General features: G+C 42.1%; 2 protein-coding genes across 5 annotated transcripts in view; one reads left to right on the top strand and one right to left on the bottom strand.

The window, feature by feature from the left end:
* Positions 1-4,960: 4,960 nt before the first annotated feature.
* On the top strand, positions 4,961-21,445 carry tp53rk (TP53 regulating kinase). 2 transcript variants are annotated; one of them, XM_078249354.1, is made up of 7 exons: positions 4,961-5,213; positions 10,979-11,317; positions 12,441-12,773; positions 12,859-12,978; positions 14,262-14,597; positions 18,095-18,412; positions 19,135-21,445. In XM_078249354.1, exons 1-7 carry the CDS (start codon positions 4,991-4,993, stop codon positions 19,473-19,475), a joined length of 2,010 nt encoding a protein of 669 aa, XP_078105480.1. In that variant the 5' UTR covers positions 4,961-4,990; the 3' UTR covers positions 19,476-21,445. The 2 variants fall into 2 exon arrangements, with proteins under 2 accessions (XP_078105480.1, XP_078105481.1); XM_078249355.1 differs by lacking the exons at positions 10,979-11,317; positions 12,441-12,773; positions 12,859-12,978; ... (1 more) ...; positions 18,095-18,412; positions 19,135-21,445 and adding an exon at positions 5,880-7,097.
* Positions 21,446-21,536: 91 nt separating this feature from the next.
* Positions 21,537-27,315, bottom strand: part of serinc3 (serine incorporator 3) — a 30,834-nt gene continuing 25,055 nt past the window's right edge. For 2 of the 3 annotated variants that reach the window (XM_078249356.1, XM_078249358.1), the window contains exons 7-10: positions 26,733-26,823; positions 25,981-26,182; positions 24,711-24,938; positions 21,537-23,086 (exon numbers count right to left, since the gene is read on the bottom strand). In XM_078249356.1, the coding sequence (XP_078105482.1) occupies positions 22,951-23,086; positions 24,711-24,938; positions 25,981-26,182; positions 26,733-26,823 (657 nt within the window). In that variant the 3' untranslated portion in view covers positions 21,537-22,950. The remainder of the gene's footprint in view (positions 23,087-24,710; positions 24,939-25,980; positions 26,183-26,732; positions 26,824-27,315) is intronic. The other variant, XM_078249357.1, reaches the window with a different exon arrangement.

Raw genomic sequence — 27,315 nt, 5'->3', positions numbered from 1 at the left:
TTTGTGTCCTTAAAGTAGCCTAGATAAACATTGCAACGAGAATTGTAGCTTTTCTATCTGCATTGGCAGACAAAAACTCGTGATAGACCTCTCAAATTAAAGCACAGGGCCTCTTCAGTTGTGAAATGATATATATAATAAAAATATATATATATATATATATATATATATATATATATATATCTTGTTTTATAATTCATGAGGAGTAAACCGTTTTATTGTATCTATAAATGGCACTTTTTTGAAGTATTTAATTTGTCAACTCTCACTGATTCTTGCTTACTCATTACATGGCGTTAGTAGTTTTAAGGAGTAGGAGTTGGTATACATATTCAGGGGAGCGCAAGGACGGGTGGTATTTGTGATCTTATGTGGTGGGCCGGTCTGGGCCAAAATGACAGGGACGATTTTTAGTCCCAGTCCACCCCTGGTAGCAGCTAGCTAGCAGCTAGCCATCAGTCCGTTGTGAGGTTCTTGTAGGCTACTTCAGCCTCTAATCTACAACTGACATCAGGGATCATGCCGTGAAAATGTGATGCCTTACGCTAAATAATAAATGACTGCTATGTAATGTACCGATCTCATTATTCTTTGGCTAACAGCAAAACAGATCTGCGTGAAATCTGGTCACTGTCGTAAAGTGACGCATGCGCAACTCACATCTGCACTCGACTCACATCGGGACAGTGACCATTGGTTGTGACCCGGGTCCCCAGTGCTGACTGATTCTGATCCGTGTGCGAAGCTAGTGTGACCCGCACTACTAACATTAGCTGGGTATCAGACGAATCTGCCGAGCTTGTGTTTTATTCATGGCTGTATTAAGGTTATATTTCCTTTGGCAGATAGTGATATGGTTTGATGCACTATGCTAGGGACGCTAGCTAGTTGCTTTTAGTCTGAGTCTGTAAGATAACCAAACTTAATTTAAATATGTGCAAATAGGGAAATAAATGTTAACGTTACATATAAAATAAAGTCCCCTGAAATAAATAGCCTAAAAGTAAAACATGTATTTAGGCTATTGAACTATTCAATTCAATTAAATTGTATTCATAGTATCAAATCATAACAAGAGTTATCTCGAGACACTTTACAGATAGAGTAGGTCTAGACCACACTCTATAATTTATAAAGGCCCAACAATTCTAGTAATTCCCCCAAGAACAAGCATTTAGTGCGACAGTGGCGAGGAAAAACTCCCTTTTAGGAAGAAACCTCGGCCAGACCCAGGCTCTTGGTAGGCGGTGTCTGACGGTGCCGGTTGGGGATGTGATGAACAGTGGCAATAATAGTCACCATCCATCCATCCATCCATCCATCTTCATCCGCTTATCCGGGGTCGGGTCGCGGGGGTAGCAGCTCCAGCAGGGGACCCCAAACTTCCCTTTCCCGGGCCACATTAACCAGCTCCGACTGGGGGATCCCGAGGCGTTCCCAGGCCAGGTTAGAGATATAATCCCTCCACCTAGTCCTGGGTCTCCCCCGAGGCCTCCTCCCAGCTGGACGTGCCTGGAACACCTCCCTAGGGAGGCGCCCAGGGGGCATCCTTACCAGATGCCCGAACCACCTCAACTGGCTCCTTTCGACGCAAAGGAGCAGCGGCTCTACTCCGAGCTCCTCACGGATAACTGAGCTTCTCACCCTATCTCTAAGAGAGACGCCAGCTACCCTCCTGAGGAAACCCATTTCGGCCGCTTGTACCCTGGATCTTGTTCTTTCGGTCATGACCCAGCCTTCATGACCATAGGTGAGGGTAGGAACAAAAACTGACCGGTAGATTGAGAGCTTTGCCTTCTGGCTCAGCTCTCTTTTCGTCACAACGGTGCGATAAATTGAATGTAATACCGCACCTGCTGTGCCGATTCTCCGACCAATCTCCCGCTCCATTGTCCCCCTCACTCGCGAACAAGACCCCAAGGTACTTGAACTCCTTCACTTGGGGTAAGGACTCATTCCCTACCTGGAGAAGGCACTCCATCGGTTTCCTGCTGAGAACCATGGCCTCCGATTTAGAGGTGCTGATCCTCATCCCAGCCGCTTCACACTCGGCTGCGAACCGATCCAGTGAGTGCTGAGGGTCACAGGCCGATGATGCCATCAGGACCACATCATCTGCAAAAAGCAGCGATGAGATCCCCAGCCCACCGAACTGCAACCCCTCTCCACCCCGACTACGCCTCGATATCCTGTCCATAAATACTACAAACAGGATTGGTGACAAAGCGCAGCCCTGGCGGAGGCCAACTCTCACCTGAAACGAGTCCGACTTACTGCCGAAAACCCGGACACAGCTCTCGCTTTGGTCGTACAGAGATTGGATGGCCCTGAGAAGGGACCCCCTCACCCCGTACTCCCGCAGCACCTCCCACAGTATCTCCCGGGGCACCCGGTCATACGCCTTCTCCAGATCCACAAAACACATGTAGACTGGTTGGGCATACTCCCAGGCTCCCTCCAGGATCCTTGCGAGAGTAAAGATCTGGTCCGTTGTTCCACGACCAGGACGGAACCCGCATTTTTAAAAAGGGGAACCACCACCCCGGTCTGCCACTCCTTAGGCACCGTCCCAGACTTCCACGCAATGTTGAAGAGGCGTGTCAACCAAGACAACCCCTCCACACCCAGAGCTTTAAGCATTTCTGGACGGATCTCATCAATTCCTGGGGCTTTGCCACTGTGGAGTTGTTTAACTACCTCAGCAACCTCCACCAGGGAAATTGATGCCAATCCCCCCTCATCCTCCAGCTCTGCCTCTACCATAGAGGGCGTATTAGTCGGATTTAGGAGTTCCTCAAAGTGCTCCTTCCACCGCCCTATTACCTCCTCAGTTGAGGTCAACAGCGTCCCATCCTTACTGTACACAGCTTGGATGGTTCCCCGCTTCCCCCTCCTTAGGTGGCGAACGGTTTTCCAGAAGCACCTTGGTGCCGACCGAAAAGTCCTTCTCCATGTCTTCTCCGAACTTCTCCCACACACGCTGCTTTGCCTCTTTCACGGCAGAGGCTGCAGCCCTTCGGGCCCTTCGGTACCTTGCAACTGCCTCCGGAGTCATCTGGGATAACATATCCCGGAAAGACTCCTTCTTCAGTCGGACGGCTTCCCTGACCACCGGTGTCCACCACGGTGTTCGTGGGTTACCGCCCCTTGAGGCACCTAAGACCCTAAGACCACAGCTCCTCACCGCAGCTTCAGCAATGGAAACTTTGAACATTGTCCACTCGGGTTCAATGCCCCCAGCCTCCACAGGGATGCACGAAAAGCTCCGCCGGAGGTGTGAGTTGAAAGTCTGTCGGACAGGGGCCTCCGGGGGCTTGTGAGTATCCCCACACCCGCCCGGCGCCTCACACCCTGGGCAACTCCGGAGAAGAAAAGAGTCCAACCCCTATCCAGGAGTATGGTTCCAGAACCAAGACTGTGCGTAGAGGTAAGCCCCACCAGATCTAACCGGTAGCGCTCCACCTCCCGCACAAGTTCCGGCTCCTTCCCCCACAGAGAGGTGACATTCCACGTCCCCAGAGCCAGCCTCTGCTGCCCGGGTCTGGTCCGTCGAGGCCCCTGACCTTCACTGCCACCCATGTGGCAGCGCACCCGACCCCAGCGGTTCCTCCCACAGGTGGTGGGCCCATGGGATGGAGGGATGTCCGCCACGTAGCTTTTTCGGGCTGTGCCCGACCGGGCTCCGTGGCAAACCCGGCCACCAGACGCTCGCTGACGAGCCCTCCATCTGGGCCTGGCTCCAGACGGGGGCCCCGGGCTTCCTCCGGGCAGGGTCACTTCATCCCTTCCTCGATTTTTCATAGGATTTTTTAACCATTCTTTGTCTGGCCCCTCACCTGAGACCACTTTGCCTTGGGAGACCCTACCAGGAGCACAAAGCTCCAGACAACACAGCCCTGGGGGACACACAAACCTCTCCACCACGATAAGGTGATGGTTCCCGGAGAAGAATAATAGTCACAATAAAGATAATGGAACAGTGACTAGAAAATGGTAGTCGTAGTCAACTATATTGACTAATGTATGTATTGCTTCATTTATTCATTTCAGGATGCATTTCATAGCCATATTTATATATATTTATGTAAAGAGGTGCAAAAAAACGGAGGATCAGTCGCTCAGGAAGTTGGGGTACAAGTTTCCCTCAACTACAGAATCAGACGCTGCGAAGCGGAAGCTAACTTCAGCGTGGTCAGATGAGTCCATACAGTCTATAGTCACATCGTATTTGAGCCATTTTCAGCGCAAAATCTCCTCACATTTCTTGCAGAAAATCCTCTTGCACCCCCACGTCCCTGTGATATGCGCACAGAGATTTCTGCACATGACAGACCTTTTTTTCGCCATGTCTAAAATCACATCAGAGTAGGAATCCAAAGTCATTTTAGCCTGTGCTGAAAGCAACACTGGTTCACTGGTGTTGTTACCTTGGAAATGACAACATCCGGTCCCAGAAAATAAAAATCCGCTCAAGCATCATCAAGCAGAGTAGGGTTCCAAAGCATAGACTGTAAATATTAATATTAACAGTATAGATGTTCCAAAGTCATTTTAGCCTGTGCTGAAAGCAATACTACAGCTACACTGGCGCTGTTGCATTGGAAATGACAACATCCAGTCTCTGAAACGTTTCTATTTTCAAGTGATTTTATTTTTTGTTATATGAAATAGAAAATGAATCAAGCATATTTTAAAATATCTCGCATCCCCTTTTGACCAGGAAAAGGAAAAAAAAACACCTTGTATTTCAGTTTCAAATTTTGTATTTTAAAACGAAAATCAAATAACCATTCGTTTTTTGTTTTTTAATACCTGTTTATGAAATGAAAATCGACTGACCAAAAGATACACTGACCAAGGTAACATGTTCTTTTTTTGTCGATGTGTATTCATTAGTGGCCGCTAGGTGGCAGCCTGTAGAAACAGAGCAGAGGAAGCACGAGGATAGGACAGTAGAAAAACAACGGAAGTAAATTCGACGGAAGTAAACATGGCCCAGAAGAAGAGCATGGCGCTCCCAGAGTTCCTCAGTAAAGCAGAGTTAGTAAAACAAGGAGCAGAAGCCCGGGTGTACCGGGCAGAGTTTCTAGGAAAGCCGACTATTGTGAAAGAAAGGTTCCCGAAACGCTACAGACACCCAGTGCTGGACGAAAAACTGACCCACCGCAGGACGGTGCAGGAGGTCCGCTCCATACTGCGCTGCCGGAGAGCCGGTAAGTTTCTCACTGCTGGTCTGGACCCGGTCTGGACCTCACACTTTAGAGGTCTGAGTGGACTTGATCCAGAGCAGCATACTTACCAATAAAATACGGTTAAATAAAAGTAGCGATATTATTTAACTCCAGCTAACCTCAACCCGAGAGTGTATACCGCGAACCGTGCAACAAAATCTGTGACCCGTCAGATTCTGAAGTGGTTGACCGGGTGAGAAGCCCGCAGAAAATTGTAACGTTAGATCACATCGACCCAAATGGCTTGTTTTGTCTTAACATCAGAATATCACCCAAATCATCAGTGAAATGAAACAGAGAAAGCAGCAACTCCTCACATTTTAGAAACCTGCCGCCCCAAATCCTCACACCAAATGTGTATTAATATATTTTAATATATTAAAATAGCTTAAAATAGTCCTAAACAAATTAACTATTTACTCAATGTTTCCTCCATTATTAGTACTTAAAGATGCACTAACACATAGTTGGTTTACGTTTTTGCCTGAGATTTTTTGACAATAAGGAAGAATAAGAGAGAAAAAAAGGATAATGCCATCCTTATCATTTAATATGAGACAACACAGGCTTATAAGGAGTTGCTTTGTATCTTTAGAGCCCAACAACATCAATTTGTTAAATCAGACTCTCCTCATTCCCCTTCCTCAGGCATATCTGCCCCTGTAGTCTATTTTGTAGACTACACATCCCACTGTATTTTTTTGGAGGAGATCGTGGGTTCGTCGACTGTACGTGACTACATCGCATCTAATCAGCGGTCTGATTCCTGTAAGGAGCTTGAGCGACTGGCTGACAGAGTGGGCCAGATCCTGGCCAAAATGCACGACGAGGACGTCATCCATGGAGACCTGACCACCTCCAACATGCTGCTGAGATGTGGCCTGGAGGATGGGGAGTTTAACCTCTTCCTCATCGACTTCGGCCTGAGTTACATCTCTGCTCTGCCGGAGGATAAGGGGGTGGACCTATATGTGCTAGAGAAGGCTTTCCTCAGTACCCACCCCAATACTGAGGCACTGTTTGAGAGGCTGCTGAAGAGCTATGCAGCGGCATCAAGCAAGTCGTCAGCAGTCATTAAAAAGCTTGATGAGGTTCGCTTGAGAGGGAGGAAGAGGTCAATGGTGGGATGATGGTCCATGCTGTGTAAAGGGACAAACCTCTCTGGAAATTATGTTTCTAAAAGTATGTTCTAATTACAAAGCTGTTATTGTGCAAAAAAAGAAGTTACAGAAAAAAGAAAAAAGTTTCTTCTTATGGAAGGACAATATAATAAAAAGTGACTTTGTAATGATGTTAGCACATTTTGGAACTGTCTGTCTCCACCTCTACAAAAATGTTACATACAAAGTCAGACTACATTCTTATTAGTAAGACACATTAGCGTCCTCACATCTATTATTGCTGATATTGTGATAGCATGTACCAAGAATCTACAGAGACACAAGTGCCTGTTGCGCCGCTTTACTACAGAACAAGACATGAAAGATGTATGTTGGTATGTGCAAATGTATATGTTTCTGTGTACTGGATGTGAAAACAAATATCCCTCTGGAACAATACATCTAAAAATGATTTTACATGTCTACGTATTGTTGAAACAATGGTCATATGTAGTCTTGATCTGTAGTCTAGTCTGTTCTAACCTCAGTTCTTTATGCATCTTGCAACTGGAAAAATCAACAAATCAGTGCTTGCTGGGATATGTTCCTTTTTTAAGCCTCTCATACTGCATAAATGACATGCAGCTCATTGGCTTTTGACCTGTTCTGTGAATTAGCATAATTAAGATCACCGATCTAAGGAATAAAGACACTGGAGGTCGCTGACTGTCAATTCACATTAAACAGCACCGTAATTTAAAAAAAACTGGAATTGGATGTATTAACTTTGAACAAAGTATCTGCTTTTTGTTTTGGAACACTGTAGTTTGGCCCATGTTTATTTACAGTTAATATTGCATATAAAGCACAGCAGAGACCTTCCTCAGGTTTCAACACGGAATCAAGCAGAAAACTGCTGCATCGTTTTGTCCAAGTCCAGTCTCAAGTCTTTGGTCTCAAGTCCAAGTCCGGTCTCTTATGGTTGTGATGAGCGTTGTATGATTAGAACTGCTTAAAACCCTGCATAGCGTTATCTAAGGAATTCATAGCAAGTACTGTATCATCACTCTACAATCTTTTAGCATGCATCAGCATTGCTTAGTTGTGTATATGATCATTTTAAACTGGCTATTGCAATGTAACATGAAAAAAACACAAAGCTTTCCTTAAAATGTAATAACTGTATTTTGCCCCCCAACATTGATATAGGTTACTCAGGGAGAATATTACATGAGAATATTACTAACATTATTAGGCCTGCAACAATACTGTATTATACAGTATAATTACACAGAGACTCCAACTAATGACAGCTTATGATGTAATGTTACTGTAAATAAACACATCCCCATAGCCTCTCAAACCCAGTGTAAGGTAACCTAATAAGCCTGTAACGTTACATGGTCAACCATAAACCTGAACCTGCCTGTAGCCCACGTAACCAATTATCATCTGGTAAAATTCAATAAACTACTAATAATTACAATAATGGAAACAAATCCTCTGTTTTATTATAATTAAAATATGTATAAAAAAACACATGGGCTACTTAATAAATTAAAAATAATAATCCTGTTTACACAATTTTATGTACAAACTAGTTTGTTTTGCTTGCCGGATGTAAAGTGCTGGGATAAAGCCTGTCACCGGCAGTGTAAAGAGGAACAGCCAGGAGATAAAGGTGGATGGATGGATCAAACACAGGTTTTTTTTTTCTTTTAAGATACATAGTTTTGTATCCCAACAAAACAAACTGGGTGCCAATAGCATTGTTGAATACTGACATCTATACAGCAGCAGAATGACTCTTTACACTCTGTAGCACTCCTGTGGCTGCTTGGGGCATCTACTGTACTAATACCCTGTGGCATATAGAGACACTCTGTGGCAGTTGATGGCATCTACTGACAGGCGAAATCCTAACCTCCTTGGTGGAAATCATTAAATAAAATGAATGCAAAACAAAAAAGTAGAGCTTTACAAAAATGATTAAACCACCTTACAGCAGCTTTGACAACAAACCATGGACAGACTTAGTCTCCTGTAGGTTTTCCCAGGAAATGCAACAGATTGCCATTATGGTGCTGCTCAGCTCAGCAGATCCTTTGTGGGAGCCAAATCAGTGCCACTCCCTTGCCGTTATCCTCGGAGGATCTCAGGCTTGCTGCAATTCAATTCAATTTTATTTATAGTATCAAATCATAACAAGAGTTATCTCAAGACACTTTACAGATAGAGTAGGTCTAGACCACACTATAATTTATAAAGTTCCCAACAATTCTAGCAATTCCACCAAGAGCAAGCATTTAGTGCGACAGTGGCGAGGAAAAACTCCCTTTTAGGAAGAAACCTCGGCCAGACCCAGGCTCTTGGTAGGCAATAATAGTCACAATAAAGATAATGGAACAGTGACTAGAAAATGGTAGTCGTAGTAGTCATAGCATGGCACTGCAGGACGTTACAGTATGTAGCGTGGCACAGCAGGGCATGGCTGGATGTAGCAGGTTCAGCAGGACGCAACTGGGCACCGTAGAGCGTAGCAGGGTGTAGTGAAGCAGGACCACGGCGACAGCTGCAACCAAGATCTTGGTGCCATCCTAATCCAACGAAATATGCTGGGAAAAAGAAACATAAGGACTGCGGGGAGTAAACTCCCCAGAGCTAGGTTAGTAACAAGCATTTCTGGATCTCCTCACTCCCTAACTATACGCTTTATCAAAGAGGAGGGTTTTCAGTTTATTCTTAAATGTGGTGACAGTGTCTGCCCCCCGAACCCAGACTGGGAGCTGGTTCCACAGGAGAGGAGCCTGGTAGCTGAAGGCTCTGGCTCCCATCCTACTTTTAGAGACTCTAGGAACCACAAGTAGCTCTGAATTTTGCGAGCGTAGTGCTCTAGTGGGGCAATAATTCATATCTAGAAGAGCTCTTAGTAAAGAGAAGGGATTTTAAATTCAATCCTGGATTTTACAGGAAGCCAATGCAGAGAAGCTAATACAGGAGAAATATGATCTATTTTCTTAGTTATTGTCAGAACATGTGCTGCAGCATTCTGGATTTGCTGGAGAGTCTTAAGGGACTTATTTGGGCAACCAAAGCAGTCATCTGTGGTCACTTTCTCCACATGCCTAATGTTACGCATGGTAATAAGGGAGGGAATGGAATTCAGCTTGTCAGACATTTAATTAATTAATGAGCCACAAAAATAAAATAAAGATTGTTCATGATTCCCAAATCTCGAGTCCGAGTCAAGTCTCAAGTCTTTTAAGGATGAGTCTGAAGTCATTGTGAGTGCGACTTAAAGGTGACTCAAGTCACAAACTCCAGTTCCCGTCTCTGCTTTGTAGCATTCCATACTTGTGGTCACACCTCCATTGGTGATGTCACTGTAAAGATAGTCTATATCCTTCGCGTTCCACTTAAGGGATTGCTCCGGTGCTGCAGGAAATTCCGCTGGATGCATGTATTTTCCGTTTCCCTCCGCTTTCTTTGTGTTGAAATGTTTAATTCTATGGACTTATGAGGACTATGGTTAACTGCTCCTCAGATCTCTGCATGGTAAATTGAGACAGCTAGCTAGACTATCTGTCCAATCTGAGTTTTCTCTCACACGATTATTTTGCAGCGGCGTTTAGCACCGCCCATGACGATACTGATTGGTTTGAAGAAATGCCATTAAACCAGAGCACGTTTTCCTCCCATCCCCGAATGCTGTTTGGAGTAGCCAGATTCTCCTATAGCGTGCTTTGGAGGAGGGTCTGGCAAAGCGAGACTACTGTAAAGGCAAAAAGCATAATGCTTTTACAGCTGATGGTCAATAATTGTATCAACATTTCAGTTATATTTTGCAGAAATACATGTGAGATATTCAGCTATGTGTGTTAAAGGAATAGTTCAACATTTTGGAAAATGAAATGAAATTTTCAACAAATTATTATTTATAGTGACAAATCATAACAGGCGTAATCTGAGGACACTTAGAGTAGATCTAGACCACACTATATTTTACAGAGACCCAACAATTCCTTCAAGAGCAATTGCACACAGCAGCGATCATTTATTTTTGTTAGAGTTGTGTTATGGCTTGGCAATACATACAGTGAAGACATTTTAAATCAGTACATATTTTTTGACTGCATTAATACTTTTACAAAACTAAAAGCCGGTATCAGGTTTAGGCCAAACAAAGTGGTTGTTGTGACCCCTCTCATGAGCACCTTACGGCTGACTCCAAGTCTGTGAAAGTTCAGGTAACAGTCACAGGTCAGAGTCCAGGAGGAAGTGCATTAGAGAACAATGAGTACCGAGCAGTCAGGTGAATGTTTACCAGCCAAGCCCTACTCTACATGTTCGGTGACACGACCACCACATTAACCTTAGTCCAGTCTCTTTAGAATCTCTTTGAACTGTAATCACTTTATTATGAACTGGCAATGTGACATCTGAGTCCAAATGGAACAACTACAAAATATTAAAATTATGATTAAATTCATAGTTATTGTTTTGCACTGTAGAGGTAAGTTTGTTTTTTTATTGTTCTGGTATGACATTGTAAAGGAAAGCTCTGTGTTTGTCTCTTGCACAGTTTTTTGTCTTCTTTTTTGCGAACGTGTCCCCACCTTTATGCACGAATCCCTTTTGTGTTTCCAGGTTCCTCAGCTGATACGACAAGGAAGCTCAGTGTGTTGGTGGGTGCAGACGTGACTCTCAGCTGCCGGTTTGATAAACTGTCCAAGCTGGTGGAGTTGAGCGCTCTAACCATTGAGTGGAACATGGTGGATAAACATGCAGAGAAGAGCGTTGTGTACACTTTTGAGGATGGTAGAGCACATGGGAGCAGAGATGGCTCTGTGGTGGATAGAATGAAGTTGCTAGAAAGTGATGCCTCTCTGCAGCTTTGTAACGTGACTGTGAGAGATGAAGGGCTGTACACCTGCAGAATCATCACACCTGTGGTCTACACAGAGACCACTTCACTGGAAGTGCTGGGTATTCCTCTGCCTGTTTCCACTCTAATGTGTCACATGCTCTAGCTCAAGATGTGCTACTGATTTAGAAAGAGGTTTAATAAGAATGTTCTCTAACCAGCCTAGAAAAAAATTGCAAATTGTCTTTAAGTTAGATCACTGAGAAAGGTTATACAAAAGTCATACTCTCGCTAACACAAGATTGTACATGTTCTTCCGAATGATTTAGATTTTTCCCCTTGCAGTCATTTAAGTTGCATGTCAGATTTCTGCTATGGAAACTGGAGTGTGCCACCAGAATAATCTTTACTGTTAAAACCAGTTGCAGTTCTAGTTGTGGTTCCAGTGTTTTTGTTTATTATTAAATCATTTTTTGGGGGAAATACATTTATTTGCTTTCTTGCTCTGTGGGTAAATGAGAAGATTGATACCATTATCATCTGTACAATTTCAATTAAATTGTATTTTTAGTGTCAAATCATAACAGAAGTTATCTCAGGAAACTTTACTTTGAGATAGAGTAGGTCTAGACCACACTATAATTTACAGTCAGAGACCCAACAATTTCCACAAGAGCACGCATTTTGAGCGACAGTGGCGTAAAAAATCTTTCCTTTTACAGTAACAGGCAGAAACCTCAGACAGAACCTGACTCTTTGGAGCAGTGAATTGCCTTGACTGGTTTGGGGAGGAGAAGGAAAGAGAGAGACAGAGAGAGAGAGCTGTGAGACATTTTTTTGGCAACAACAAGCATGAAACACAATATTGTTAGCCTATATAATTACCGTATAAAGTTTTTATTAGTAAAGTAAATATAAATAAATATATAGTAAATATATTAGCAAACAGTTGCTTATTTATACACGGAGTTGTGTTTCTGTTTACCTCATGAATGCAAGTTTAATATTCACTGTTCTTTTATCTCTGTTTTGGTCTCCACCAACTCCTAACATTTCAGTCCCTTTAGCTGCTCCATTACAGTATGTCCACCAAAGTTAGCTTGTCGCTAATTTCTGTGCTGCCATTGATTGGGCTGTGGCAGAAAAAAGCATTACAGCAGTTATATGGTGCATGAATGTGTGTTGTAGAATTTACAGAGTAAAACCTTACTAAAAAAAATGTACTGTTTTTGACTACTCCCCCAGCTCTGCCTTCAGTGTTTCTCCCAGAAAAGGCAGCAGTGACAGAGGGGGAGGAGAAGACCATACAGTGTGACATTACAGGTTTCTATCCAGAGAAACTTGCTGTGACATGGTACATCCAAAATGGCTCCCACATTGTCCACGCAGGTGCCAGCCACCTCTCCCGTGTCTGCACCGAAATGGCCATTCACAATCCAGATGGCACCTACAGTATTCGCAGTGGCCTCACACTGCACTCGTCAGCAGTGAAAGATGCAGAGATACACATAATCTGCCAGGTGGAGCACCAGACCTACAGCCGGCCGTACAGCAGATCTGTTACACTGACTGTTCAGGGTAGGATTTAATTTTTCTTCCAGTCATTATCCATACTTAAATTACACATATACTATATGGATCTCTTAAATCCTTTCCCCTGCAGCTCCATCACAGCCTCTTTACAGTGCTGTCACACTGATAGCTGTCACCAGTGTCATCAGTCTGCTGCTGGTCACCTCTGTCATTGGAGGCGCGTTGATTCTCTACAGGTATTTCTGTAAAGGTATGTCTTGCATCTAATTACAGCTCGACTGAACATATTGAGACATTGAACTGAGAGTGAACAGCTCAGTGTGGATGTGATGGAGTTTGAGGGATCACATTTATTGTATAACTGTCGGCACGTCGGAGGTAGATCTTAACCTGATTCAATGCAATGCTACAATTTCATCAAATTAATTTATACATAAATATTTTGGTAATACTTTACTTGAAGGGCTTTCATGATGACTGACATGACATTGTCATAACTATGACATGACACCTCTCATGAACATGGGCTATGAATGGTTCAAAGTTGAAATTGTTTGAGATGTCTGTGTTATGACAACTTGACATTAACCTAGACAACATAACCTGTCAAATATATGTCATAGCAGGCAATTATCAAACTTAAAGAAACGATTTAGCTTTATGAGTTAGCATCACATTAAACTGTCATAAGTGGTTGTTTTGACATTGGCCGTCATAAGATCATTATAATGTTTCATGAATATTTTCCTTGACCTTAAGTTGAGTAGTTTTAGTAGTTCTAGAAGGTGCAGTCCTCTCCAGTCACCCTTCCGTCAGCCCTGCAACATTTATGCTGAATTGTCTATTTTACATAGCTTAGAGTATTTCTCTCACGCAGGCGTTCATGCTAGTTGGCCGCATGGATGTATTAAAAAAACGTTGGCCATCGACTGTAGTCTTTGTCGTGTGTTCAAGTGCAACTTTTTAGCCAAGACACAGGCGACTTGAAGAGACGTGAGGCGACGCCATTGTCGGGCTTTGTTGCCACTAGTTATTTTCTGTCTCGTTTGTGTGACAGCCCTTTGACACGTTCTGCCTCTTTAGCTCCGGGAATACCAGGATGCTATACGAAATCACACACCGGGGTGGCATTATCTTGCCTTTGCTTGGTTCTGTGGGAAGAAACAAAACTTAACATATAACATAACTAGGGCTGTCAAACGATTAATTTTTTTAATCGCGATTAATCGCTGAATTTCTATAGTTAATCGCATATTTTATCACAGGATTAAAATTCTATTATTTTGCATTTCAGAACTGTTTTTAAGTACATATTAACAACGGAAAGCAATTATTACCAGTGTATCTTGATTGGGAATCAAATGAATGCAAAGAAAGTTACTTTATGAACTTTACTTTAAGATTTGTATTTGTTATTTATTTACTGTAAACAAAAGAAAAATGTGTGAATCTGTCATTATGTGTACTAAAATACTTGATTGATACTGATTGTCTTAATTGTGCAATATCTTGTATCTCTATCTCTCTCCACAGCTCCACCAAGTGTTTCTGAAATCAGCCAACCCAGCATCATATATGCTCAGGTGCAGACCGACCTCAAATGCACCATCCGAGGAGCAAGACAGCAGGAGCTCAAAGTGAAATGGTTTAAATTAAGAAGCAGCGCAGACTCAGTGGTCCAGTCAGAATCTGATCCCCTGTTGGTCAGTGAGGATCTGAGTGAACAGGCTTGTCTCCAGTCAGATGGCACACACCACACATCTGTCCTGACAGTGTGTCTGACTGTCAATGAAGACCTGACCAAATACCAATGTGTGGTGCTGTGCAGGGGCAAGAGCATCAGCAGAAAGACCACAGTCCAGGTGAAAGGTGAGTAACTTTAGCTCCAAGAGAAACTATATTCATGTCACTGTCAACCAGTCCTCCAAACCATACGGCAATATGGGTCGTTTGTTCCTCCAATATGACCCACAGGAGTGTTTTCCGTCCTCATATTTAAAGCAGAAAACGTAACGGTCGCATGTTTTAAACATGTCTTTAACGTAGTGAAACAGTCACAGTTTGGTTATGTTTAGGCACAAAAACTTAGCTAAATTGAGAAAAAGAAAAAGATGGGTTAAAATCAGACGCTACTTCACATCTGGTTACGCACGTGACGCAGAACGTGACGTAGCTCCGTTTGTTGCATGAGGTAAAAAAACAAAAAAACTTGCTCTTTATTAAGGCTGAGCAATTTTATCGATTCTGCGATATAAATCAATATTTTTTTTTTTTTTAAGCCGCGAGTATCGATGCATAACTCCCGTTCAAATCCCCCGTGTTAACCCCCGTTAGCGTTGCAGGGCAGTCGGGACTCACCCGGTAATGGCGAGCGGATGAGCCTCTCAAAATCTGACGAAAATCTTTTAAACTAACCTTTGTCGATCTCAAATGAAGACAGATTCAGCAACTGCATGGCCTATTTCTCGCTTAAAATGTTTTAAGAAACACGTTTCGGTGAACTGTTTTAGTACAATATGAGATCGTATTCTGAACAAGCCGCCATGACAGTCTGGCTGTGAATTTCTGGAGAAAAAAGAACCACGTGACGCTGTCCAATCAGCTGCCGGTTTTCATTTTCTGGGAAACAATCAGACTGTTAATGGAAACAATACAGAGCTGCTATGGAGACGTATTACGTTTCGCGCACGCGCAGAGCGTATGCTCAAGTCGGCGTTTCTTCGGTGTGTTCTGAGGAGAAGCCATGGTACTATGTTTACTTACCTGGTGGCTAGACTGGCTACCTCATATGTTCAGTGTCAAGCTAAAAAAGCTGTCAAAGAAACTGTTCAGAACAGGCCACTTGCTGCACTTTTTAACTCTCCATTGTTAATTGCAATACTGCACTTTATTTACTTTTCAAAGGCTTGTAAGCTTTCAATAAATGGAACTAATTTTCTCAACACATCTTTGATTCATTTTGTCCAGCATTTGCAAGCTGTAGACTCTCTGTCCAGTCAGAGACATATATTGTGTAATTGATGTTTTCAGTTCAATTAATTAAATCCAAGTAAATGGAACACTCACAAGAAGTCACCAAAATCACTGTCCCCTTTAAATCTTTCAGAAAATAATGTAAGTGTATCAAATTATATCGAATCGTATCGTTGGCTAAATATCGTGATTTATATCGTATCGTGAGCTGAATATCGTGTATCGTATCGTGAGATTAGTGTATCGCTACAGCCCTACTGTTTACTTTCATTTTCAAACAGGGGCCTGTTTCACAAAACCAAGAAGTACTGTTATTATTTAAAGTTGTGACCATTATTTTTTTTAAAATAATTATTCATGTGACAGTCATTGTTACTGTTATATTGCTGTATGAAGACTGCTGTTCATATTGTTGTTAGAAGTTGATGAATATTTTATGGCAGTTGTTGAGATAATTAGAAAAGGCTGATAAAATTCCAAATGTGTTTTAAATGAAGTCTGTTACTAAGGGCAATACATACAATGCTGTACATTTCTATAGTTGACCAATGCACCTTGAATTATTTTAGTTGATTACATTTTTTTTTAAATTCTTTAACAATAAGGATCATGTTTTTTTTTTCCGCTTCCATGTGCATTGTATTTACCATTCTTAGCACACAATTTGTGTTGTCCAGTACACTGGGACTATAATTTGGGAGGATTGTACAATTTAAAGAACATATCTTAATTGTACAATCCTCCCAAATTATAGTCTTAGTTCACTGGACCAGTAACTATCTAATGTTGTAGGCTAGATATAACAACAACAGGGAGAGGACACCTCAATGGTTTTTGACCTTATATTTTGCTGGGGTGGGAAATAACTGATGAATATACTCTGTTCCATTCATGTTTACAGTGTGCATGGAATTTATCACTTAATTATCTTTATAGTTTCTAGATTTTAGAGTCCAATTTCTTCAGTGTCTTTATTTTCTATGTCCATATATATATATATATATATATATATATATGCATATAATATGTAGAGAAAGAAAATCGTCCTCTATAAAAAATTAAAAAAACGCGAGGCAGATAATAGCGGACAGACTGAATGATAGTCTAAAAATATACATTTATAAACTACTGCTCTTAACTGAAACCATTCAATGAGTCACTGCCATTTGCAAAAACGAACAGTTGTATACTTTGCATTAAAAGCGAGCAGTGGAAATTAATATGACTTAGGAAATTTATATTTTAGCCCATGAGAGAGAGGGAGAAACAGAGTGAAAGAGATATTTACGCATCATATTCTAGCGTTGTAGAAAATTGATCTTTATGGTTAATTTCCTGAGTACCATTATCTTCTGCTTACTTTTAAGGCAAAGAGTACAACTATTAATTTGTGCAAATGATTAGTAGCCTAATCCTTGAATGGAATGATTATGACGGTTTCAATTCAGAGCAGTGGTCAGTTAATGTATATATTTAGGCTACTTACGCATTCAGTCGGTCCGTGATCGTCTGCTACGCTTTCTCTCGCTGTTTCATTACAGCGGCCGTGTTTCTTTTCTTTTTATACAAATAATGTGTTTCACGTCATCATACTTCCACAAGAAGCTGCTGCTCACTCTGTATAAAGTATGTACAATGCGTATTCTCCATTTTGGCATCAGTAAATCTGTGATCGACCTTGTGGTCTTTTGAGGAAAGCCGTGGAAGCTCATCTATCTGAATTACTTCAGCCTGGCTTGGCCTTCGTGAAACGCACCAAGCCAGGATGCACAGATTAGACTAGGTCAAGCCTCGCTTTATAAGTTATCCTGGATTTATATATTCTGCTTTTGTGAAACAGGCCCCAGGACATAAACCCCGGTCCCCTGGGTGAAAGTCCAATGTTTGCTTGACCCATCCACCACCCCAGCTTACCTCCTTACATGGAAATTTGGCGCTATTATACTTCGGCACCTTACATCCTGCTTTGTTTCCGTCATAACTACTACGGCCACTAGAGAGCGCCGCCACTATAAACGTAAATATAGGTCGTAATTGTTGCTTGAAAAAACAACTTGTGTTGACGTTTGTTCTGGGGAGGACAGTCTTGTCATTGGCATTGTATGGTGTTTTCTGAAACAAGATCACTTGAGGTTGATCAGTCTGTCCGACTCTTCAATAATTTGGTGCGGATATTTGTCAGCTGCTGGCCAGATTGCGACCCCCCCTGACATTTTGTTAAGCTGCAATCACAACATTGACACTTCATCTTATGAAGTTGACATGGCTAACATGTTAGTGTCAGCAAAATGCGATGTGGGAAATGATGCTGCTGAGAGCAGTGAGAGTGCTCTGTATTGTTATATAACATGTACTGCCCTCTCCTCTCACCACACACACTCACACACCTCCAGTGGAGCCGTCTTTCCTCCAGATCTCCAGCATCCCTCAGATCCCCAAGGTGGAAAGGCTGCTGGTTCTCTGCTGTAGGGTGGAGAACTTCTACCCCCAGGACGTTGACCTGGAGTGGTCCAGGAATGACGGGGAGCAGGTGTGCACCGTGACACACTTTGGACCTTTTTCCGACCACAACCGCCTCTTCAGCGTTTGGAGTAAGATTGAGCTGGTCATGGCCAGAGAGGACGAGAGTGCCGTCTACACCTGCCGTGTTTACCACTCCAGCTTCCCTGCTCCAGGTTACAAAGATGTCCTGTACCATATCAACACTAAAGGTAGCAGCACCAAATGTTTCCTGAAAGTACATTTAGATAATCCTTTTCAGTAAATCTGTGACTGCAGAGAGGGAGGGGGGGTTTGGGGGTGAAGGCTTGTATCATGTGGACGCGCATGAATTCCTCATGGGGGCGGCAGAAACTACGCACAATAGCTTTAATTTAAGACATTGTGCAGAAGGTAAGGTAAAAGGTTTAAAATATAACTTCAATAAAAATATAAAATAAAACAAATACCAACCTCAAGGTGAAAGAATGTGAACATGGAACATTCTTAAAACATAGCCTACATATTATATAACTACCTTTTCTGGGAGCTTTCAACCCCATCTCATGGTTTCATGACAGACAGTTGTCATCATGTGAAACTCTGGTCACACAATAACACTTGTTGACAACTAATGCCTATTTCCTGAACAACTCCATGTTCTGAGGAAGATGCTGAGATGTGGTTGAAAGGCCAGAAAAAAGTTACGTGGACTCATTCCTCACCCGGAGCAGGCACTCCATCGGTTTCCTGCTGAGAAGCATGGCCTCAGATTTAGAGGTGCTAACAAGAATGTTTTGTTTAAAATCCTTCTACTCATTTATTCTTCTCCCTCCCGCCCCGAGGACAATAAACACAAGGGTAAATGTGACAATTTATTCAGGTCAAAATGCTGCACATACAGTAACAACCTTTAACATGTTTTATGGAATGTATCCCATGTCTGTTTGAACAGGAACTCCTCCTAATGTGATGTTCATTGACTGTGAACCGCTGTGTCCTCTGTTGAACGAAGAATGTACACTGCACCTGTGCGTCAAAGACTTCTGTCCTGAGGACGTGTCAGTGACTTGGACTAAAGATGGAGAAATGGTTTCCTGCTTCAACACTCCCCCGAGCCTAAACATCAATGGCCTCTACTCCATGTTCAGTTTTCTCAAACTCACCCCCAACAAGGATGACCAGGGCTCCATGTTCAGGTGCCAGGTGGTCCACAGCGCCCAGAGGGAGCCTGAGGAGAGGCTCTTCACCCTGTGTGCAAGCCACAACCTGCATCTGATATCTGACGGCTGCTGATGTCCTCACTAAACTTGTATTTCAATCTAATCTGGTTTGATTTGTGAAGGTTCGGATGCAGATTAGTACAGAGAGATGAAACAGAGTTTGGGACTTAAAAAAATAAATCTGGTCCAGTCATCACTGTCTGCCTCTGATATGATGGGCATTGTTAAGTTAAGTAGCAGATACTAAAGCCTAGTTCAGCCTCTCTCTGTCTCTGGGAAGTATCAGATACTAAAGCCTAGTTCAGCCTCTCTCTCTCTCTGGGAAGTATCAGATACTACAGCCTAGTTCAGCCTCTCTCTCTCTCTCTCTCTCTCTCTCTCTCTTGGAAGTATCAGATACTAAAGCCTAGTTCAGCCTCTCTCTCTCTCTCTCTCTCTGGGAAGTATCAGATTCTACAGCCTAGTTCAGCCTCCCTCTCTCTTTGGGAAGCATCAGATACTACAGCCTAGTTCAGCCTCTCTCTCTGGGAAGTATGCTAAAGTGTTGCTGGCCCACCAACCTCCAAAAGGGGACAGTCCTGAGACAAAACATTCCCTTATCCCTTATCATGCAGCACCATTCAACATTGACATTGACATTCAATTCATTAAATTTATAGTGTCATATCACAACAGGAGTTATCTCAGGACACTTTACAGATAGAGTAGGTCTAGACCACACTCTATAATAGACTCAACAATTCCCCCCAAGAGGCTGAACTTGGTGCGACAGCAGCGAGGAAAAACTATTTACATGTAGCTACATGCCATAATGTCAATCTGACGAGTGCTGACGAGTGCTAACCCGGAAATGATGAGCGGGATGAGCGTGACTAGAATCTCTCAAAATCTGATGAAAATCTTTTAAACTGACCTTTGTCAATCTGAAATGAAGACAGATTCAGCAACTGCATGGCCTATTTCTCGCTTAAAATGTTTTTTTAGAAACACGTTTCGGTGAACTATTTTCGTAAAATATGAGATCGTATTCCGAACGAGCTGCCACGAAGGTCTGGCTTTGAAATTCTGGAGAAGCCAGACCTACGTGACACGTTTGTCCAATCAGCTGCCGGTTTTAATTTTTTGGGCGACAATATAGATTATCGCTGCCTGCTGTTACGCGCAGAACGTACGCTCAAGTCGGCGTCGCTTCGGTGTGTTCCGAGGCACTTTTTTGACCAACTCGGGGAGGCAGTTGGCCTTTTCTGCCGAAGGTCGGCCGTTGGGTTGTTGTGTCAGAGCCTTAAAGCTTCACGCGAATTAGTCGGCTGTGTGGGTGGAGTTAGCAACAGCTTTCAGCTGCACGGCTTCAGGGAAGGCTGCTCTCTGTATCCTCGCTCATAGCTCCTCAGAAATCCCTCCTCCATCCTTGCTCCTCGGGGCAGGAATAACGAGTTCCAACCGAGGAGCTATCAAATAAGAGAAGTGAGATTCAGCTATTGAATAATGAGTGAGCATGTGTGTGAGGATTGAATGCAGGCCTACGACTGCTTCATTAATACAGCACAGTACAAGTCCTGCATTCAAATATTTGAATGCAGGACATTCTTCATACTTCAAGTGAAAAGAGAGGAATTATCAGCACAACGTACTTACATTTACTTCACATCTGTAAGTATAATGTTGATATAATGCTAGATAGTTTAATGAATAATAATGCATACTATTTTAATTGTGATATTTTGTGATTAAAATCTGAATCTGCAAAGTAACCAGTAACATTTCTCTGTCAGATAAATGTAGTACAATCTAGTACATAGTAAGTCAGTAGTATCCAGTTGGGTTGCATATTTTTTAAGTGTTTTGGGTGCTTTCTGTAAGTCATATATCATGGTACAATGAGTTAGAAAAGTAACATATTCATATCTAAACATGATCTAAACACAATGATTACATTTCATTGTTGGACATATGTAGTTTTTTCTATTAAGTGTTAGTGGTTATTGGAGCCTTAAGTACTTTTATCATGTCTGTCTATTGTCTGTGTTCTTTGTAAAATGTGTGCCAAGATCGATGCCTCGTGTACTGCAAACCAAATCCCACGGATCTAAATGAAGTAAACTGAACCTGAACAATGATACTCTGATAAACATGATGCAAGACAGACCAGCTCATTTATTCATGTTGAGTTTTGCATTGTACCTCTGTTATGAACATTGAGCCATAGCAAACATAAATCAGTGTGAAGAGAAATTGCAGAAGCACTGATAACTCACACATATCACATACTAACTACAGTCCATCACTTTGGCTTACAAGGCATTTGGTCATTTTGTGTCATATGAATCAGGTTTCATTCTTAAACATATTTAACAATTTGGTAACAATTACCAATCACTGACATGTCTTACAAAACACAACTTATTTTTTGGATAAAAAAAAAAAAGACATTCTATACAAGTAAAATCATAATCATCTTTAAAGCCCTTCTGTAATACTTTGTATTTGGAGTCATACAATGATGCACAGAAAATAATAAAACCATAACCCACGGCAGCTTTAAACTAATCTTTTGATTGTATCTGCGTGTTTAGTGCCGTTGTGTCACTTTGTGGATTTATATTAACCTGAAATGATCACATCTCAAAGACACCTTCACATTGAATATCTTGGACCATACATATTTGGCAGAAACTTGACTTTGAGTCATATTGCAGGAATGTTTACTAATCATAGTTTACTACATTCATGTACTTCATATTACTCTTAATATATTCAATATATTCACATATCAGAAACATTTGAGAGACATATAAGGCATTGGAATGCATAGCAGCAAACTATATGAGTTTACTACTGTGTGCAGTTCACAAATCAGCCCTCATTTATACTGTAATACATTCATATTGCATAAGCAGTGTAAACAATGTTAGTATTTGATGAAATCTGACTGACTTGATTTGTTGTTCTTACAGCAGAAATTATTTTAGATTAAGAGCACATAATATCAAAATGTGACACTGGTTTTATTGTGGACTAGGGCTGCACAATATATTGTTTTTTTATCGTCATCGCGATGCATTTACTGCGGGTAAACACATCGTGAAAGGCTGCGACATATCGTGATAGAGATTTGTTTTTTATGCCTTTTACGTTTAATTCAATGTTCAATTTGTTTAATAAAAGAATGATGGAAATGATTTCCTTTCATTTCTTTAAAACTCAACATGCAATTTTTGGTATTTTAGCAGAATACTGAAAGCAGCAGAAAAGTATAACGGAGTGCACTTTAATATCTGTATCGTTATCGCGATTTCAACAACGTTATGTGTTTTTGTGCTTCAGTGGAACGTGTAATTGTCCTCGCATCTATGAAATCACTGCAGTTAATCCCTGAAGCAGCTGTTATGGCACCTCTGAATCCGACCAATTGTTAACTTTATTAAATAATGAAACTACGCTCCAGTTAAAAGTATACATTGTGAAAGTAAGATGTAGGCAATATGGTCAGAGTTTCTGTAAAGAAAGGTTTGTAGAGGACCGAGTGGAGCCAGAGACGGAGTTGCTGATCAGCTGAAGTCCCGGTTGGTCAGGATCATGGGGGCCACCAGAGTCCAGGTGTACAGGGCCAAACACACCCAGCTGGAGCTAATCTTCACCCACACTGCTGGCCACTTGCTAGTTATGGTGTAGTCTGCATCAGGGCTGTTAAGAAGAGAACACAACAAAAGGTCCTTCAACATTCTTTGTGTTGGCATTTAAAACTTGTGGTGGATTTATGAAGACTATGGTTAACTGCTCCTCAGATCTCTGCAGGGTAAATCCAGACAGCTAGCTAGACTATCTGTCCAATCTGAGTTTTCTGTTGCATGACTAAAACAACTTTTGAACATACACGTTCCACCAGAACAAGTTCCTTCCCGAGGTTATTTTGCAGCGACACTGTGGCTCTGTCTGGCTCTTAGTGACGATTGTTATTGCTTTAAAGAAATGCCAATAAACCAGAGCCGATTTTTCTCCCGTCCCAGAACGCTGTGTGGACTAGCCAGACCTGCCTCCGCAGTGCTGTGAGGAAAGGTCTGGCAATGCGAGACTAGTTTTGGCTTAAAGGAGAATTCCGGTCGATTTCAACACGTAGCTCTGTTATTTGCAAATTTGGAGTGCTGTCAGTAGCAAGAAAAACTAAAACAATCGGTGCTGTCTACACCAAGTTATCCCCCTGCTAGCGTTAGCACCCAACAGGCTTAAACAGGGCAAGTTTTAAACGTGTTTTTAGCCTCTAAACATGCTCGAAATGTCATTACAAGTGCCTACCCATGTGCAGTGATTCCTTCCGAGGGAACACAGCAAATTTGACTGGAATATTGGATTGTATGAGTTCAACAATCGACTAGTGTGGACTTGACCGGAAAACAGGAAACAAACGGTATAAAGGTATGTGCACTGGCTGGATTAACAAAATTCTTGTGCCTTTCTGTCACATCTACTGCAGTCAGATTCGCTTGGAACGTATCATTGCACATGGGTAGGCACTTGTAATGACATTTCGAGCATCTTTAGAGGCTTAAAACACGTTTAAAACTTGCCCTGTTTAAGCCTATTGGGTGCTAACGCTAGCAGGAGGATAACACGGTGTAGGCAGCACCGATTGTTTTAGTTTTTCTTGCTACTGACAGCACTCCAAATTTCCAAACAACAGAGCTACGTGCTGAAATTGACCGGAATTCTCCTTTAACTTTGCCACAAACTTTCTCATTTTACAGCTAAACACTAAAATGTGTTTCTGAAAACATTTGAGGCAAGAAATAGGCAGTACAGTAACAGAATCTTGCCTCATATTTGGTCAGGAATATGAGTCAGAGAGGAGTCTCTTGCCTAGTTAGAGACTCCTCGGCTCTGATTGTTTGTTAATCTTAATCTGGCAGAAATTTGCAAATGCCATTAGGAGCACCAGCAGGAGGAAGAGGAACATGCTTTTTTCACAGATTATCTGTCTCATGCGCTACTGTCAGGATATAATAAATGTTTCAGCAAATCTGAATTTTTGAAAATCTGAAAAATCTGAACTATTTTGATAATTGACTATGATATGCCTGCCTCAGTTCATGCCTCACGTGTTAGCGTTACATTTGAGTCACAGAGGTTAACATGTTTGATTTGTGTCTTGTGTTATTTTATATATTTTCTTAAAGGAGACCTATTATGATTTTCGAGACGGTCATTATTGCAAACTAAAACTCCAACAGGGTGATACAGGGTTCAACTCTCAATAATGACCGGCATTCTCTACATTATCCTGCATATTACACAGCCTATTACACAGCCTGACCTGTACCAGTTGGTGAGGGTCATCATAATGTAGAGTGAGGCCAGGAAGAGCATGAAGTGGAAGAAGGAGTAGCTGTATTGGACCATGTCCCGCTCATTGTCCTCCACCCGCCTGGGTCCTGTGGACTCTTCTGACAGGTCCAGGCTGCTGCCACCCTCCGCCAGGATGGCCGAGTCTTTGGACGCCATGGTCAGCTTGTTCACCTGGCTAGTGCTGGACGAACGAATGCTGAGGGCACAACACTGATAAATGGATACTGCATCTCCATTTAGAAATACGAAATACAATCTGTTTTACAATGGCCCTGAAGTGCAAGCCACAACATCACATGAAAAGGCACCTACATTACTCATACTGATAGGTATTTAGTTACCAGAATCGTTCTAATAACCTGAATTTCTGTGGCTGATAAAATAATTTCACCTCGCGGTCCGTCTCGTAGTCGTTCTGGAACTTTTTATATCAAATGATCTTCCTCAAATGGGCTTTGACATGGAACATTAGATTTTAGTTTAAACATGTTTTTTCTGAGCACTTACACTCCTGTTCACTTTGTTGACTTAAAAGTTAAAGCTTCAGTGCGTTACTTTTTGATATTAATAAACGTCTGTTACATTCAAGCCATTGCCAAATGAGTTTGTGTGGAGGAGGGGTGGGGCCGCGTGCGCGATCATATAAGGCTGTCATTACTTAGAATTACCCATGGGGGCGACACTAACTACTACGCACTATAGCTTTAAGTTTCCAAAAATGATTCTTGGCCTTGGAAACAGCAGCTGGCAGATAAAGACTAAATAGACCTTGAGATGAAACTAAACTTTGAAACTTGAAAATTAGAAATGCACTGATTTGACAATGAGTGTTTGTCACATCATTTTAATTGTTTTTAATTTCATGCATTTGTTTATGACAAAGAAGAGGGTTTGCGTGTGACGTAATCGGGCCTCCAGAAACAGTGCAGAGCTGTGACAAAAACATGTTGCCACAGTTTCCCATAGACATCCCATTCTAATGAAATCATGTCAGTTGAAACAAGTTTGAGTCTGAGTCACACTGACTGTCTGAGCAACAACAAGCCTGTTAGATATGGGGGGCCAATCAATAATCAGTTAACATTTTCTGATTCCGCCTATCACTGCCTGCGCATTGCACAACGACAACCAGAACCAACGCAGCCACATTATTTTCATGTGAACATTTCTAGACCTTGTAGGAAGTTTGTGAATGAAGTAGTGGTCAGATTGTTTCCTATCTCAGCCAGTGATCCTACCTTGAGTAGAGGATGCACAGGACAAATATAGCGAGCCCCACGATGCTCTGGGCGTCCCACCACTGCAGGTACGGGGCTGTCAAGACAGGTTCCTCTGGGCCGATGATCACCACAGCTGTCTGGTTCTCCACCTCCAGAGGGGCCAGTGTGGGGGCTGCAATCTGCTGAAAGATACTCAGTAGGCTGGGGTTACATTCTTCGTCTGAGGGGAGGAGAAAAAAACAAGCACAATGTTTGAATTTACAGCTCAGTGTGTAAGTAGAAATGGCGACAGAGATTGATTTTGATAAAAAATACGAGACCTCATTTGCAGACATGTTCCTGGCTTTCAATTGCCTTAAATAAGCTACGTTCTTGGGAAAAAAAAGACATGGAAGCACAAGACATGCAATCCATGAAAGTAGCTTGATAATGATACTTAAACCTTTTCAGATCAATAGTAATGCTTTGTTCGTGGATACTTGTACACATTATGTGGAGGAATCAATTAACTACAGCAGTACAACACACAGCATGCATTTTGAACAGAACAACTAAAACCGTAACTAACAAAAGCAAATGTCTCATAATCACATGACATAAAAAGGATGTAATTTCTTTAAAATGACTGCAACAATGCTAAACAACAACAATGACAAAGACTGGAACATTGTCATGTTTCTTGTTTGGAGCTGAATGGCTGTTACGTCTGTTAATTCATAAGTGCATCATTGTTTACAGAAATATTTCCGGCAACCAGCAAACATTCTCACCAGGCTCATTGCTCATGGCAGACCAGGTCAAGTACATGGTGTACAGGGTGATGACGGAGGACTGAAGAAGACCTGAACGTGCCTGAGACTCCTGGAGAAACACAAAGATAAAATAGTCAGAAATCTAAATTTAAAACATGAAATACTCCATGAATACTGAGCAAACTCCATTCACTGATCAGGTTCTCTGTGATGCTGATTCCAAGGAATTGTGGTGTAATCTGTCAAGTCACAAATTTGCCTCAAAGGACTTTACAATCAGTACAACAACCGACACCCTTGATCCTACGCTGGGACTGAAAACAGCCCTGCAGAACAGGGGACTGTGTTGGTGTGGCCATGTTGTTTCAGATATCTGTGAGACAATGAACAGTACGTAAGCATTTAAATGCATATCAGATGCCAAAACACTCACAGACAGGATTGTGTGTCTGCGATGGCCCCCCCACTGTGCTGCTGGACTGGCTCAATTCAAATAAATGTGATGGGTGCGTTTTTTTTCACACAGAGCTCAAGTCATTATGCACGTGGTTTTAAGCTACAGTCACATTTTACAGTATTTCTGTTCAATTAATTTTCACCG

Source organism: Sander vitreus, chromosome 4 (assembly GCF_031162955.1).
Source record: "Sander vitreus isolate 19-12246 chromosome 4, sanVit1, whole genome shotgun sequence".
Taxonomy (NCBI): Eukaryota; Metazoa; Chordata; class Actinopteri; order Perciformes; family Percidae; genus Sander; species Sander vitreus.
Note: the sequence above shows the minus strand (reverse complement) of the source record. Positions and strands in the feature narration are given on the sequence as shown.